Below are 16729 nucleotides of genomic sequence, written 5' to 3'. Positions count from 1 at the left end.
AACAATCGGGTTTAGTGGTCAAATAGGATTTTCCAAGCCAGATACATTGAAGCGGTCTCTCTTTGATCTCATTAAGAACCAATAACAATAGCAGATGAAACACAAGAGGTAAAGCTACTACCCTTTTCAGAGGTGACAAAAGCATCAACAAACAACTACTTAATCAATATTTGGCCAGGGAGATTTAAAACAACCCTTTCACATTTTAATGCCTGGTTGTAAAACAACTGTAAAGCATCCCTAAGATAAGCCATTAAAACAACTTAATTGCCTTTTTACTGTTATCTTCCCTGTACAAGCCCATGATTAACCCCATGTCTGCTGGATGGATGGAATCTATGGATATCCTATGATGTTCTTTGCCTGCTGGTAGAATGAGTTCACAGCATTGCCCAGCAATGACTAATGTTGGCCAATAAGATTTTCAGAACTCCTTTTCCCATGGAATGAACCTACCTTCAGTAGGTTACATGAACAATTGCTGTCAAAAGTTCAGGTAGGCTGAAAATCAGAGGTTTTTATTCATTTAAATGGGAAATGTGCTGAATGTACAAACATTGGCTGGAATTTAGAGAATTGTCATATTTAGAATGTAGCAGAATTGCACTGAATTGAAAGCAGGGCTTATATTATGGATTGTTGTTGATTTACCTATTGTTATTAGGCTGAAATATTATATACTATAATATTATATATAATATATTAACATTACTGATGCATGTTAGGTGAAATGATATTAGAGGTTATTACTGTTGGAAATATTGTTATTGAGATGGACTGGAGAAAATTGCTGTTTTCCTTAATTTGAGAAACTGTCCTCTAGTCCCACATTAACATACACATCATGCAGCCTGTAACTCCCAGTGTATGTAGACTACCATCAGTGCATATACTGTGTGTTTTGGCTACTTAATCAGATGTGCTAAATGACAGGTAGACAGAGCCAGAAGTCTAGGCTTTATTACCCACTTATTCACTCCATTGGTTCTTAAATGAAGCAGAGAAAACATTGTAGCTCCATGTCCCAGACCTGGTGGGTGGATGGGGAGGTGAGGGAGGAGTTACTGCCACACTGAACCTTAGACACCTACAGGCAAAGGGAGGGAAGAAATGGTTCATGCCACACTGATCCTTGGGCACTTACACAAGGGAGGGAGAAAAGGTTTCATGTCACACTGAGCCTTGGGCACTAACACAAGGGAGGGAGGAAAGGTTTCATGTCACACTGAGCCTTGGGCACTAACACAAGGGAGGGAGGAAAGGTTTCATGTCACACTGAGCCTGGGGCACTAACACAAGGGAGGGAGGAAAGGGTTCATGCCACACTGAGCCTTGGGCACTGACAGGCAAAGGAGGGGGGGGGGGGGTCATGCCACACTGAGCCTTGGGCACTGACACAAGGGAGGGAGGAAAGGTTTCATGTCACACTGAGCCTGGGGCACTAACACAAGGGAGGGAGGAAAGGGTTCATGCCACACTGATCCTTGGGCACTGACAGGCAAAGGAGGGGGGGGGGTCATGCCACACTGAGCCTTGGGCACTGACACAAGGGAGGGAGGAAAGGTTTCATGTCACACTGAGCCTTGGGCACTAACACAAGGGAGGGAGGAAAGGGTTCATGCCACACTGAGCCTTGGCACTGACAGGCAAAGGAAGGGGGGAAGTGGGCAGTGCCATGCATGGGTATAGGTACTTAAACAAGAAGGGTGAAAACAAATTCATACCACATTGAGTATTGGGCAGCTGATAAGTTGGGGGTTATAAGTGACTGAATAATTATAGTATCTTCTGAAAATATTAAGCACTGTCCTGTATTTCTGTTTAGTAGAATGGTGACTACCATAATTAACTCTGCAGATACCAACATTCTTTCCAGCATTGTTAGCACCTCTATAACACATAAATGGATACAAATGGTGGAATAATGATGCTCATTTAAGGAATTGGGAGCCGTGTGAAATCATGCCAGCTTGTTCTATAGTTTGTGTTGGGTCATCTGCAGTCAATTATCTTTCCCTATGGGGGGTGATTAGAATCGACGCACATTTAATGAGCTTATTGGGATGTTCAATAAACTGTCAATAATCAATTATAACAAGCAAAGGATTTATTTATAATTCATTAGTATCACCTGTGTTTAGGAATTGATTTAGATTATTTTTTTTCTGTAAACTACATGTACTGTGACATTTTACACATCATATAACGCATGCCTATTATTATTATTATTATTATTATTTTATTCATATAGCGCCATCAGATTCTGTAGCACTGTACAATGGGTCTATCGAGTTCTACACTTCTTTCATTCTTGCTTGTCATTGTTTTTTAGAGTCAAAATAACCTAGGTAGAGTACTTCTGCTTCTGTTAATATTTTACTTTATCGATAAATATTATAATGATTGAAATGTATATTAATACTGCATGCAGTTAGTATGAGAAAAATATTTTTACAAATATATAAAATAATTAAGACTTGGCACTATAACTTTGGTTACACTATATTATGATGTGCTGAGTGTAAAAATGTTTTGTGGAGTAATTCATTTAGATATTGGTTTACACTTCCAGTTTATCATGTAATCCCTCAAGGGGTAAATATAGCATACTGACTATGACCATGCTATAAATTCTCTCAGACACAGACACTGTAAATGTATTGGTGTTAATTCGTTAATCAATTGGAGAATGTGTATGCTAACAACATAATGGCTTGCCAGTAAAAAAATCATCAGGTTTATTTTATTTTTTTAATAATTATAGTTTGAATAAATAATAAATAAAAAAAATAATTGATATCAATAAGATATATTAAAACATGTTGGTGCAGTTGTAATACTAATAAGTACATTTTATTTTTCATTAATTTTAAAATGTTTATTTATATAACTTTTATTAAATATTTTTATTAAATATTATTATTATTATTATTATAAATAACTAAAATAAAACGTTAGTATTATTTTTGGATGATTTAATAACGAATTGATCATTTCATTGGGAACAAATTGCACCTAAAATCACATATTGCTATCCCGCAGGGTGTTGGTGAGCTCCTCACTGTCGTCATCAATATCGTGATAACCATCTGCCCTGACAAAACTCATCGGCACCTCTCAGAGCAGGGAACAAGTGTCTGATTGTCAGGATGGATGTAAATATTTAAGCTCTGGGCTGGTAGTCGCGTGTCCCCATCCTATGACCACACCAGACAAAAATCTCCCCACTAAGGACACCGCAGGACTGATCACTGGTGGCTTTTGTTCACAGAAAAACTATATTTAATTCACCAATCTGATGACGTCTATTCTTTTTATTCCCAATACTTATCGAACAATGTAATATACAGGAATAAGAACTGAGTATATGTTCACAGCTGCTATGTACTCTCGCCACCATTATTCTCAGCCAGACACGATAGGATCAGGGCTGTGCTGGCATTTCCCCATTTTCTTCAAACTAATACAGTAAATTAATCGCACAGGGCAGGGGAGTATATATAAAAAGCGAATCAGGGGCAACGTTCTAAAGGTGGAACATAACATTGGTTTCCATGGTTATTGCTCCATGTTTAGAACGTTGGCCCAGAATTATTTATTTTTTTTATCAATAACTCCTCACTCATGTATTCTTTTTAACATTGAAATTAGTGCCAGGATTGTAAAACAACACAGTTTAAAAATAATTTATAATTTCTACAACTTTATACATACACTACTACAAAACCCCCAGATAGTGGCATCCAACAATTGCTCCTTAGTCCAAAACCACTCCAACTCCTGGCTGCCTGTTAAATCACTCCAACAATGATGTACGCTAAAGCAATCTGGAAAATAGTGGACTATAAATCTCATCACACTCAGTTGCACTGTAAACCTGCTGCTACACATTACATACCTTTTAGATCACTCACAGATTGTTTTTTTAGACTTTTAGTTTACCTGAACCCATAGTAATCTGAATTGTACACACTTTACAGGCCTGACACTTATTAAACCGGCAGCCAATGCCAGTCTAGGAAAATACATCTTGTCCACATTGTGCAATCACAGTGAGTTTAGTGGCTGTAAAAGGGTTAAATAAAATTAAAAGAATAAGGGGAGGTTGCTGAAATTTCACGAATGTTTGCCTGAGGCTAGAGAAGGCGGGTATAGTAGAAGATGAAAGTAAGTGAGGAAGAAAGGAGCCAGTTTAATCTGCCTACAAGAACTCTGAGATTGGGGAGAGTTTGCACAGAGCCTATTGGGGCAGAGCGCCTGACCAGGGCCAAATGCATTGTGACGCCGCCTGGGGGCCAGTTCCACTCTGCATGGGGGAAACAGAGAGGGCCATTCACATGGCAGGCCTATAATACACTCAGAGGAGCTATAAATGTCATACTGAGCAGCTACAGAAATATTTACAGGACCCAATTCATGTTCAAAGCAGACACATAGAGAAAACAGGTCTTCCCAGTTACTGTATGGGAAATCAGTTTCCTTATGGTAAGAGTGACCTGTAGTGGCCCTTTAATTAGGGACACTTCTAAAAGATCCATCCTGCGGGGCAGTGATTAATTCAATACAACCCTGCAGTGTAGAGTTTTATATGAGTCCTGAGCAATGCATGGGAGCTCTGTGTAGTGGTTAGAATGCAAGTCATTTTACACGGTGTTATTATGTATGGTGTAAATATATTTACAGATACCAATCATGCAATAAGTATACAAATGAAATATACTGTCAACATGGAAACAATATACAACGGTCTCACAGATCCTATTGGATGGTCGAATAGAAATATACAATCCTCTACAAATCTATCAGGGATACATTATTGCAAACCGAAATTACAAATAAAACTATAACCTGGGGTATAATTAAAGAAAAAGCCATTTTACAAGAGGATTACTCGTTTAATTATCGCCTCTCTATAGCAAAGACGGGTTCTAGTGTAAACGTATGATTGGAGTCTATAGTAAATGACTTCAAACTAAAGCCTAGGGCTCCCCTGGCTGGGATAATCCAGCATTTTGTTCTATTTCCCCAGAGGCAGTCACTGGGCAGATAGTGGGAATCCTTGCACAGGGTACATTGTAACTTTACAGAATAGGAACAAACTTGATCCGTTCCCTGTTCTTATTTGCCTTTTTGTTGTCTAAATCGCTGTGGGTTTTAGTTTACAATAAAATGGATTAAATATTAAACATTGCTGTTCTGCCACCGAAAGGGTTAATCAAAGGAGGACGTTATGAAATTAGCTTTGTACAATAGATTACACTTATTAACTGTATAGGATATATAGATAGATAGATAGATAGACAGACAGACAGACAGACAGATAGACAGACAGACCGATAGATAGATAGATAGATAGATAGATAGATAGATAGATAGATAGATAGATCAGATAAAATAATTTGATTGTTAGTTTTTTGAAGACACAGCATATTAATCATAGCCTTTCCCAAAGAGCTGTAAATGTATTTGTCTTGGGGTGTATTTACTAAACAGTGAACTATGGTTGATTGACGATTGAATTGCAAAACGTTTAAATGTAACCAGCTGGTTTAAACTCCTTATTTGGTGGATCCACACTAGAAATTGGAGATTTATTTATAACCTGTTATTTTATCTTACATTTTGTATATTATTTTGCATGTCAATACAATTCACTATTTTTTAAACAGGACAGAAATCTATTGGGACAATATAGTATATTCGTCACTATTGGGACAATATAGTGTAATTTAAGAAGCTGATCTATAAAATATATATATTAGCTATTATCCTGATCCTGATCTATTATTACCATCTCCATCACAAACTGTAATATGGCAAATCGGTGACGTTATAATAAATGGCAGGATATAATGTACTTATAGTCACTCACTAGGAGGCCGTAGATTTGTATTAAGTGATAGCTAAGCTGATGTTCACAATGTAACCAGTAAATATATCATGCAATACTTTATCCTTCATTCTCTGATTCCTTCCAGAAATTCTTCTAGCAATAAATCTAAGCCCCCTGCCCCCCTTACACAGCCACTAGTCACTGCTCTGTGTACTGGAGAGGGCTGAGGGGTTAATTTGGGGATTGTTGCTGGAATCAACAGAACTACAAGAGTTAACTTTATACTTTGGTAGAAAAAATAAAATCAAGAGAATTAAAACATTTAAAGCTTTTTCCAGCCAAGCTGGTGGCATTTATTATGTAGACTTTAGAAAGATTTCTCTGCAGTTGGGATTAAAATCAAAAACAGAGACAAGACGTTCAAACTGTATTTCTCTGCCTCTCAATAATATTCATTTGTTCTTAAGCCAGCTATTTGAGTTCAGATGCTGTGAGTGTGTATATGTATGTGTACCCATGCTGTGTGCTATGTGTATATGCTGTATGATTGTATTTGTGTTTATATACAAGTACAATGTAATAATAATAGCAATAATATTAATGATAATATATTACATATTGATTAAATATATTGATGTATTTTTTATCTGTCTGTCTGTCTGTTTTTTCAGTCTGTTTTAGTAATTAAATGTTTTAAATCAAAATCTTTTTTTTATTTATTTTTTATTTAATTTTCTAATGCAATATAGCTCAGCATATTAACTCACCATATGTTAACAGGTTTGTGCACTTTACCAATTTTTTTATGATGTACATAGATTCCCTGTAAGGTCAGTGACTTCCTTATAAATAATTGTAAATATGCATACAATGCAAAGTACTCTCCCTAATTATCAAGAAACCCCGGTTTTTTTGCAAGTAGTGATGCCATTTGGTTACCTTAAATCATAATTGTATTAACAGAAAAAGACAGAAACAGAAACTAAATGTAATTTCCCCAGGGACAAAACAAATACGAAGTGCAACTTGGTGAAAAAGAAACTAGAAGGGGCTTATTCACTAAACAGTGAGATGAGGGGGTGAATAATTTTTTTTTTTTTTAAAAACCGTGGGCTGACAAATCGTATAAAAATAAGGTTTTCTAAGTCGGTTTATAACTCGTCACAGCTCGATTTTTAATGATGAAACTCTAAGGGATAGTTTTACTGAGTGGATTTTATTAATGATAGGGGGAAATTAAAACAAATGATATATTAATTTGTATGCATATATATCCCTACATCCCTATGTATCCCTATATCCCTTTCCAGATATGGAGAAGTGTCTATTTGTAGTGGGAACCTTAGTGTTAAACCAATCAGACTATAATTTTGAATAAGAACCAGAAATGTAAAATCCACCTCTCCTCCAGCATGCCAAGGGTTAAGAGCCATAGAGGTCTTCTCACATTTTGTAGGTGAAAATGTCCCTTTCTCTCCTCACTGAAGAGTCCATAAAACTCTCAGTAGCAGTGCCTATTGAATTATTCATCCCTTATTGCAAGCCCATAATGTCTTTTCTGGGGCCTTTGTGAGTTGCTTTCACACTCTTTTCTCCAGGAATTATATAAAAAAAAAAAGGCAGGCCTTTCTTTGTCCCCACCAGGCTGCTTCTAGCTGAAGCTTTGTCTGGGCAGAGCTAAAGTGTGAGTTTCAATGGACTCTCCTCCCTTTGTTCCACAAGTTCATCTCCAAGTGTAGATTGTGTGTGGAGAGGCTCTTTTGTCATCAATGGAAAAGTTGTACAAATGTTTGACCAGCTCGATTTGGTGCTTTCTGTCCCCTCCGGTGCCTATAGGGAGACCCAGCAACATGTCCCAAAGCACTCACTAAATACCCAGAGACCCCAGCACAAAGTCTCAACCCACAGAACACAACACTGTCTGTAGGATAAGGTGAGCCCACATCTGCTGCCCATCACATTACTATCTGGGAAACAAGCTAACTCTTCAGCAAGCTCATTTAATTAACCAAACAATAGTTTGTTTGTTTTCCTATCGCTCTCTCTTTCCAATCCCCTCTCTCTCTCTCTCTCTCCACTTTCTCAGATCTCTCCTTTCTTTCTGTGTTTTTTTTTTGTTTATACAATGTTTCCATGATTTAAAACAATAAGGTGAATTTAAAAAAAAACACAAAATAAAATAAACATGCTAACTATAAAACAAATGTAAAAAAATAAACAATGTCAAAATATCTTCTTTACGATTTTTTTTTTTAGTATACACTTTCATCTTCAAAATGTATATTCACACAATACCCTTCCATAAAGACACATACACAGACAGGCACACAGTAAGTTTCACATTGTGTAAGCTTCAAAAAAATACAGGAGTCTAGAATGTGCTCAGGACACTGGCTGCTAATTAATTAATTTGCTTAATTAAACCTTGTTTATTATTGGGGATCCCAGGCTATATGCCACATTTCCCCTTTAGTACTCTTAATTCCCTTACATAGTACTTAGTCACTGTGAGAGCTCAATGGGAAATACAAGACTTCTGTTTCTAATTTACTGTAGGACAAATGTTTCTGTTGGAATTGAATTATTATCAAAGCTCCCAAAACAGCTGAAATAAGTTTGTATATTTTCAAGGAAGTATATCATTTCAATATACACCCCTTCAGTGCTGCAGGAACACTGGAGAGCACCGAAGGGGTTAATGTGAAGTCATTTAATCTGCCATCTGAAGATTTTTTGCTTTAATGTACAAAATGATCGCAGGCATTGGGCAGGTTAAGAGGGGGTCAGATCATCGTTTGAGATATATTTAATATCACTTTTAGAGGAAATCGGTGAGTTTGAGTGTTTCCTCCAGTCCTTGACTAAACTAAACTGGGATCTCCCGAGGTTTCCCATTGATGTCTAAAACTAATCTTTTAGACTCTGCAAAGTTTCTTTCTTTCTTTTTTTTTTTCTCCCCCTCAATTTCTGCCCCCTCCAGCTTCCCCCCTTCCTCGCCCCCCCCCCCCCCCCCCCCCCCCCTCCTCACCCCTCACAGACCACTATCTACTCCAGCAATCAATAGCAGGGCTGAATTACAATACACAGGTCCCTAAAGAGGTAAACGAAGAAATAGAGCCTCTTTGATCTCTGCTAATATGTGTCAATTATTGATCTGACACCTTAGTTACACATTTACCACCAATTGCAGCCATAAACACCTTAGGAATTAGAGCATTGTATCTAGAATGGAAACACAGTCTAGGCTTCATTTTCTATCTCTTTGTATTGCCTCTGGTTTGCTTTTATGATTTTTATATATATATATATTGTTGGAGGTTACTTTTTTAATGTTTAAAAGAAAAAAAAATTCGGGGGGGGGGGGGGGGGGGGTTGGGAGTTTACCGTTTCTAATATTTTTAACCCTATTTCCTCTTTCTCCCCTATTCCATCCAAAAACCAGAACAGCAACAGGTTTCTTTAATATACATATACAATTAAAAATATACACCAGGAAAGCCCTGTGAATACATGCAATATCTTACATTCCATAAGCAATCTTAGAAGTATCCCAAATTTAGACACACAATAAAATGACAATGCACACATCCATTGATTGCAATAAATGATCATATAATGTGTAAGAGTTGCCCATTAATTAGCTGCTATTGAAACATTGTACTATATATATATATATATAATTGGCGATTCTATATAAGCAGGGCTATTATTCTGTTAAATTATGATATTACTACTACATATAACAGGGTGGGTGCACTGTACCTCTCTCTCTTAGGATGCCATCAATGCTGTGTTTTGTCCTCTTTTCGTGTTCCTCCTGCTCCTTTCTTTCCATTTCTACATCTTCATCTTCCCCTTTTCCAAATTTGCTCCTCAAAATTCGACTTATAGAGCTCACTAGAATTAGGTGACAATGTCTGGTTAGATACATGTCCCCTGGATTCAAAGCTCAGAGAGGATAAATGTCGTTTCTTAATTGTTGCCAGGTTTAGAATGTTAATAAATTTGAGTTCAGTCGTGGCTTATTCACAAGTCCACAGCGAATTTTGGTGAACTGAAAATCGAATTATTTTAAAGAAAAAAAGGTGCTGATTTGGGAAAACAATCATCTAGAGATACAGCTTGGCTAGATTAGCCTACATTTTTCAGTTTGGTTTTAAGTTCACTAGAATTCGAGAGAGCTGATTTGAAAAATTAAAGGACAAAGTTAGAAATTATGTCCAAACTTTTCTAGAATCAGAGATATCTTGTCACCAACTGTTTCAGTCTATATTTGTTATCGTCAGTCCATTCAGAACATTTCGCTGTTTAGTGAATACAGTCCAAAGCGAACAACCCATTAATTTGTAAACGTCTTTTTTTATTTTTTTTATTTTCTTACAAATTATTATTTATTTATAAAAAATTTTTTTAGTTATAACGGGGATATTTATAATTCGGTCTTTTTTTCCATTATGTCTATTTATGCATCTATCCATTCCGAATCAGCTACACAAATAAAATAGAGAATTTAAAATTATAACTATATTAAAACTTCTCTTCACATTTCGTGCATATGTCCTTTTTATTAATTAGTTTAAAAATATAAAATACAAGTTGTTGTTTTTTTTTGTTTTTTTTACATTGATTCATTAATTAATTTTGTACGTAGAAATATAAAGTTTGCTTTTAAATAAATATATGATTTTATAAAAAAAAAATTATCCTGGTAAAGAATATTTTGTGTAATATAATTTATTTTTCTAAAAATAAAAATAAATCAGGAAGGCATTTATAAACTTCAGGCATGAAATATTTATTTTATTACTCTGTTTCTATGAATTGAGCGTTCAGTCTTATTAATTGGTTTAAATTTGCTCCATGGTTATAAAAGCATTTTAAAGTTTTTTTATTTATTTATTTTTTTTATTTTATTTTTTTGCTGTGTCCACATTAAGCAGCGAGGCAATTAACTGCATTTTATGATCGCCCATGGAATAATGCAGACTCTGATTAATATTTCATTGTTTTAGATGGCTCCAGAGGAGTCCAGTGTCTCCACAGAGCAGCAATCAATATTTTTTTATTGCCTAAGTGATTTGCCCGCTTTAATAGAGATGGATAGGCTTTATTATAAATATTAATGGGTGTAGTACCTGAAGGAACGGTATTTCGATCACATACTCCGTCCTTAAGTAATTTATCTCGAATTTCCCAGCTGAACATACCCGGGTTATCTCTTTTATATTCTTCAATCTTTTTTTCCACATCTGGTGTAGTCACCTGCTTTAAGAGGAAAATAAAAAAAAAAAATTAATATCCTATTTTGGAGTTTATTAAGTAAAGCACACAGATCAATCACACCAGCTGTGTGTATATTATAGATACGAGTAACAGAAATGCATATACATTTAACAAAGTGGGAAATGGAAAAAGTCAGTCCTTAGGCAATTATTTTAAATAAAAAAATCTCTTTCCATCCTTTTTTTTTTTTTTTTTTTGGTTGCAGTTTTTCTGTGAATTTAGAGGCTTTGAAGGTTCTGAGATCGAGTTACATAAAATGCCACAAGTAGAAAAGTAATTTTGTGCTTGGAATGAACTTTGAAAAAAAACAAAAACTGCTAAACAAGAAAAAAAAGGAGAGAGCTATGTTTAAATGTACAGGACTGCTTGTAAAATGCTACTGTAAATTCGCCTTGGAGTTCCTGTATCCAAATGATCCAAATAGCCCAGTAAATGGAATGATTAAAAAACGTCACATTTTCCCTTCTTAGTATCATTAACCAGCGATACTTTTATTCTGTAAATTACAAATACATTATTGCTGTATAAATACACGAGTTCATATATATATATATATATCCACATTAAAATGCATATATAATATACAAGACTATTACACAACATTCTATAGCATTGCTAAACATGTTTTTATACGAATCTGGAAAACTTGTGGATAACGTTATTTATGTCTAAATGTACAATAATACAGTAAGACCGCGTTAAATCGTTTGAAAAGTAAATGTGCACAGTGGAAATATAATTACAGGAAAAGCATATGTCACAATGCAAGATCAATCTTTCACCCATTTGCTGACAGGGCTGAGGCAAAGGGTGAGTGTTAGCTGGGGTCAGGTCAAACTCAGTTTGCTGCGCGTAATGATGGTAAGTCAAGGGGAACTGACCCTGGTAATGTTTGTTTATTTACTTGGGATCGTCTCATTACCCTTATCTTAGCTGAGGATTCCTAATAATCCTCACAATAAGGACTTGGTATATTCATACAGCTACTGGAAGGAAAACCCAGTTTCAATTGGTTATTTAGCCAATGATTAGGTAAGTCACACCTGCTCAGTATCCACAGGTAGTCACACCTGCTCAGAGTCCAGAGACAGTGACTAGTTATGTCATGGCCAGTGACCAGGTGCTAATTTATTTATCTAATACCTGCTCAATGTCCATAGCCAGTGACTAGGTGCTTATTTATTTATCTAATACCTGCTCAATGTCCATAGCCAGTGACTAGGTGCTAATTTATTTATCTAATACCTGCTCAATGTCCATAGCCAGTGACTAGGTGCTTATTTATTTATCTAATACCTGCTCAATGTCCATAGCCAGTGACTAGGTGCTAATTTATTTATCTAATACCTGCTCAATGTCCATAGCCAGTGACTAGGTGCTAATTTATTTATCTAATACCTGCTCAATGTCCATAGCCAGTGACTAGGTGCTAATTTATTTATCTAATACCTGCTCAATGTCCATAGCCAGTGACTAGGTGCTAATTTATTTATCTAATACCTGCTCAATGTCCATAGCCAGTGACTAGGTGCTAATTTATTTATGTCACACCTGCTCAATGTCCATAGCCAGTGACTAGGTGCTAATTTATGTCATACCTGTTCAATGTCCATAGCCAATAACTAGGTGCTAATTTCTTTATCTAATACCTGCTCAAAGTCCATAGACAGTGACCAGGTGCTAATTTATGTCATACCTGCTCAATGTCCCTAGCCAGTGACTAGGTGCTAATTTATGTCATACCTGTTCAATGTCTATTGCCAGTGACTAGGTGCTATTTTTTTTTTATGTAATACCTGCTTAAAGTCCATAGACAGTGACTATGTGCTAATTTGTCTTACCTGCTCATTATCTATATGCAGTGAGTAGGCATGTGCCAAGTGTTCCATATCCATAGGCAGTGATTAAGTAGATCCCACCTCATCAGTGCCCATAGGCAGAGCCTGCTTACTGACAAAGCAATTACCTACATAGATCTCACAACAGATAGAAAATACAACTGGCCCATCCAGTCTTTTCTTTTTTTTATATATATATATATATATATGTAAGACTAGAGGAATTTTGCCGTCTGTCTGTGTCCATTTCCTGCCCACACTTTGCCCTCTTGTAACATGGCACCTGTAGCACTGCCCTCACCTTGGGCTTGCTTCCCCCGATGGCTCCCGGCCTGATGGAGCCGGTCTCTTGGTACCGGCACAGAATCTTGGAGACACAGCCGTGGGAGACCCTGAGCTGGCGGGAGATGACGCAGGGCCTGATGCCGTGGTGGGCCATCTCTACGATCTTGTGCCTGATGTGGTTAGGCAGCGGCCGGCCATTGATGAACACTCCCCCCAGCTGGTTCACTCGGCCTTGGCCTAAAGGAGTGGACACTGTATGTTAAAAAGAGACAGTAAACATACAGTTAATCACTGTGCAGACAAATATTGTATGTCATTATATACTGTGTGCCATTATATATTGTGTGTCATTATATACTGTGTGCCATTATATATTGTGTGTCATTATATACTGTGTGTCATTATATACTGTGTGCCATTATATATTGTGTGTTGTTAAATATTGTATGTCATAAAATATTGTATGTCATTATATATTGTATAGCATTATATATTGTGTGCATTATATATTGTGTGTCATTAAATACTGTATGTCATAAAATATTGTTTGTCATTATATATTGTATAGCATTATATATTGTGTGTCATTATATACTGTGTGTCATTTTATATTGTATGTCATTATATATTGTATAGCATTATATATTGTGTGTCATTATATACTGTGTGTCATTATATATTGTATGTCATTAAATATTATGTCATTAAATATTGTGTGTCATTATATACTGTGTGTCATTATATACTGTATGTCATTATATACTGTATGTCATTAAATATTGTGTGTCATTATATACTGTATGTCATTAAATATTGTGTGTCATTATATATGGTATGTCATTAAATATTGTATAAATATTGTGTGTCATTATATATTGTATGTCATTATATATTGTATGCCATTATATATCGTGTTATTAAATATTGTGTGTCATTATATATTGTATGCCATTAAATATTGTGTCATTATATATTGTATGCCATTATATATCATGTTATTAAATATTGTGTGTCATTATATATTGTGTCATTATAGCTTGTATGCCTATTAAATATTATGTCATCATATATTGTGTGTCATTATATATTGTATGCCATTATATATTGTACGTTATTAAATATTGTGTGTCATTATATATTATATGCCATTATATATTGTATGCCATCAAATATTGTGTGTCACTATATATTGTATGTCATTATATATTGTGTGTCATCATATATTGTATATGCCATTATATATTGTATGCCATTATATAAAGTATGCCATTATATATTGTATGTTATTAAATATTGTGTCATTATATATTGTATGCCATTATATATTGTATACCATGACAGCTTATTGTATATATATATCACATATAGAGTTTTGGTTATAATCTGATAATGCAATTAATAACAATGATGATAATACTAAATAATAATAATAATATATTGATTAATGGGGTATTTTAGAATAATAATTCTACTGTTTTCGTTTTACAAGAACGGTCTATCTGCCTGTCTGTCTATCTATCTATTTGTCTATCTCACAATATCAAATCAATATATATTTATATATTAAATTACCTTTATTGTTTGATAAAAATATAAGGATAAAAACATGAAAAAAGTAATTTTAAAAAATATGTTTACATATGTATGTAATTATCCATATATATGTACATAGAAATATGTGTGTGTAATGCCTAATGTATATATTAGATTAATATATACGTTATAAAAGCATGATATATATGATATATGTATTTGTGTATGTGAATATATATAGTCATCTATCTGCAGAATTAGCCTATTTTTTTCAGACAGGTAAATAATACTTTCATTATGCATTATATAAGTTATTATGTAGTTTAATGGTTTGTAGCTGTGAGTGTAGTTAATGTGTGTAACCTGCCAGACAGTAGGAAGGTCTCTGGAGTTAGTAGACATGTAATAGGCAGACAGCATGCACCACTGTCTTTCTACTTTCATAAAATAATCATTAGCTAATCCAAAATGTATACAGATAGGACCCCTCCCGGGATTGATGAAATGGGCCTCCCTTCTACATGCTGAAATACTGTCTGGGACTTAAGTACAGTGACGTATATGGTAGAAGAAAAGAAAACACGGGTACTGTATTTATGCACAGTTAGTGTACACACATATGGCATCCTGACATTCACAACAGAACTTTTATTTATTAGAGAATGCACTTTACATTTGCTAACTGGAAATGTCTTGTTGTATAACCGATAGGTTTATAAGTTTGATAAGTTTATCACTTTAAAGTAACTGTGCCTGGTATTATTGTTTATTACTGTGTAAACCCAGAAACGAAAAAAACTCACTTTAATACATTATGTTAGATACAAAGTACATAGTTACATAGATAGATAGATAGATAGATAGATAGATAGATAGATAGATAGTTAGCTAGATGATAGATAGATAGATAGATAGATAGATAGATAGATAGATAGATACAGTAGAGACAGATAGATAGATAGATAGATAGATACAGTAGAGACAGATAGATAGATAGATAGATACAGTAGAGACAGATAGATCGATAGATAGATAGATAGATACAGTAGAGACAGATAGATAGATATAGATAGATAGATAGATATGGATAGATAGATATAGATAGATAGATAGATAGATACAGTAGAGAATGATAAATAGATAGATAGATAGATAGATAGATACAGTAGAGAATGATAAATAGATAGATAGATACAGTAGAGAATGATAAATAGATAGATAGATAGATACAGTAGAGACAGATAGATACAGTAGAGCTAGATAGATATGGATAGACAGACAGACAGATGATAAATAGATAGGTAGATAGATACATAGATAGATAGACAGACAGACAGATAGATAGATAGATAGATAGATAGATAGATAGATAGATAGATAGATAGACCCACCTTCCAGAGGGAATCCACCGCGTGGATAATTCTGTCCAGGCGCTGGTCTCATCATTCTTGGCATAGCTCCAGCCAGGCTTGTCATTTTTGGTTATATTTCCCAATATTAGATCCAAGTGGCTGTTGCAGATTGCCCCTCCTGCCTGGGTACAGGCTAGCTCGCCCTGTTGCTCCCTGGGTGCAGCCTAGCTCGCACTGTGGCTCCCTGGGTTGAGACTTGCTTGCCCTGTGGCTCCCTGGGTAGAGGCTTGCTCGCCCTGTGGCTCCGTGGGTGCAGAGCAGTGGGTGCAGTGAGGCAGTGTGCTGGCAGTCTCCCTCAGACAGCTCCTTGTTGTTGATGTGGAGTGAGAGAATCCCTCCTCTGGAGTATTTATTACTTCTTTCAACCAAAGCTGCATCAGGAGCACTGAGCTGCTATTGGCCAGCAAGGGGCCTGTCCCGTCTAGGGAAGGCGTCTCTGATTGGTGGGAACATCTTCCTCTCTCTTCCCATCTATTAGAACTAAAGCCTCTCTGTGAGAGTCACTCTGAGCACTCTCTCTTCCTGCTCTAGTGTCTCTTATCCTA

At 35.5% G+C, this 16729-nt stretch overlaps 1 protein-coding gene across 2 annotated transcripts in view; it reads right to left on the bottom strand.

Moving 5' to 3' along the window:
• The window catches only part of PAX3 (paired box 3), a 59235-nt gene extending 42771 nt beyond the window's left edge, over positions 1 to 16464 (bottom strand). Inside the window, exons 1-4 of one of the 2 annotated variants that reach the window (XM_063442457.1) lie at positions 16164 to 16464; positions 13256 to 13491; positions 10969 to 11098; positions 9596 to 9730 (exon numbers count right to left, since the gene is read on the bottom strand). In XM_063442457.1, coding sequence (XP_063298527.1) covers positions 9596 to 9730; positions 10969 to 11098; positions 13256 to 13491; positions 16164 to 16248 — 586 coding nt within the window. In that variant the 5' untranslated portion in view covers positions 16249 to 16464. The remainder of the gene's footprint in view (positions 1 to 9595; positions 9731 to 10968; positions 11099 to 13255; positions 13492 to 16163) is intronic. The other variant, XM_063442458.1, reaches the window with a different exon arrangement.
• Positions 16465 to 16729: the final 265 nt, after the last annotated feature.

The sequence above is a fragment of the Pelobates fuscus genome, chromosome 2 (assembly GCF_036172605.1).
Source record: "Pelobates fuscus isolate aPelFus1 chromosome 2, aPelFus1.pri, whole genome shotgun sequence".
In the NCBI taxonomy this organism is placed as follows: domain Eukaryota; kingdom Metazoa; phylum Chordata; class Amphibia; order Anura; family Pelobatidae; genus Pelobates; species Pelobates fuscus.
This window is presented reverse-complemented; position numbering and strand designations above follow the sequence as displayed.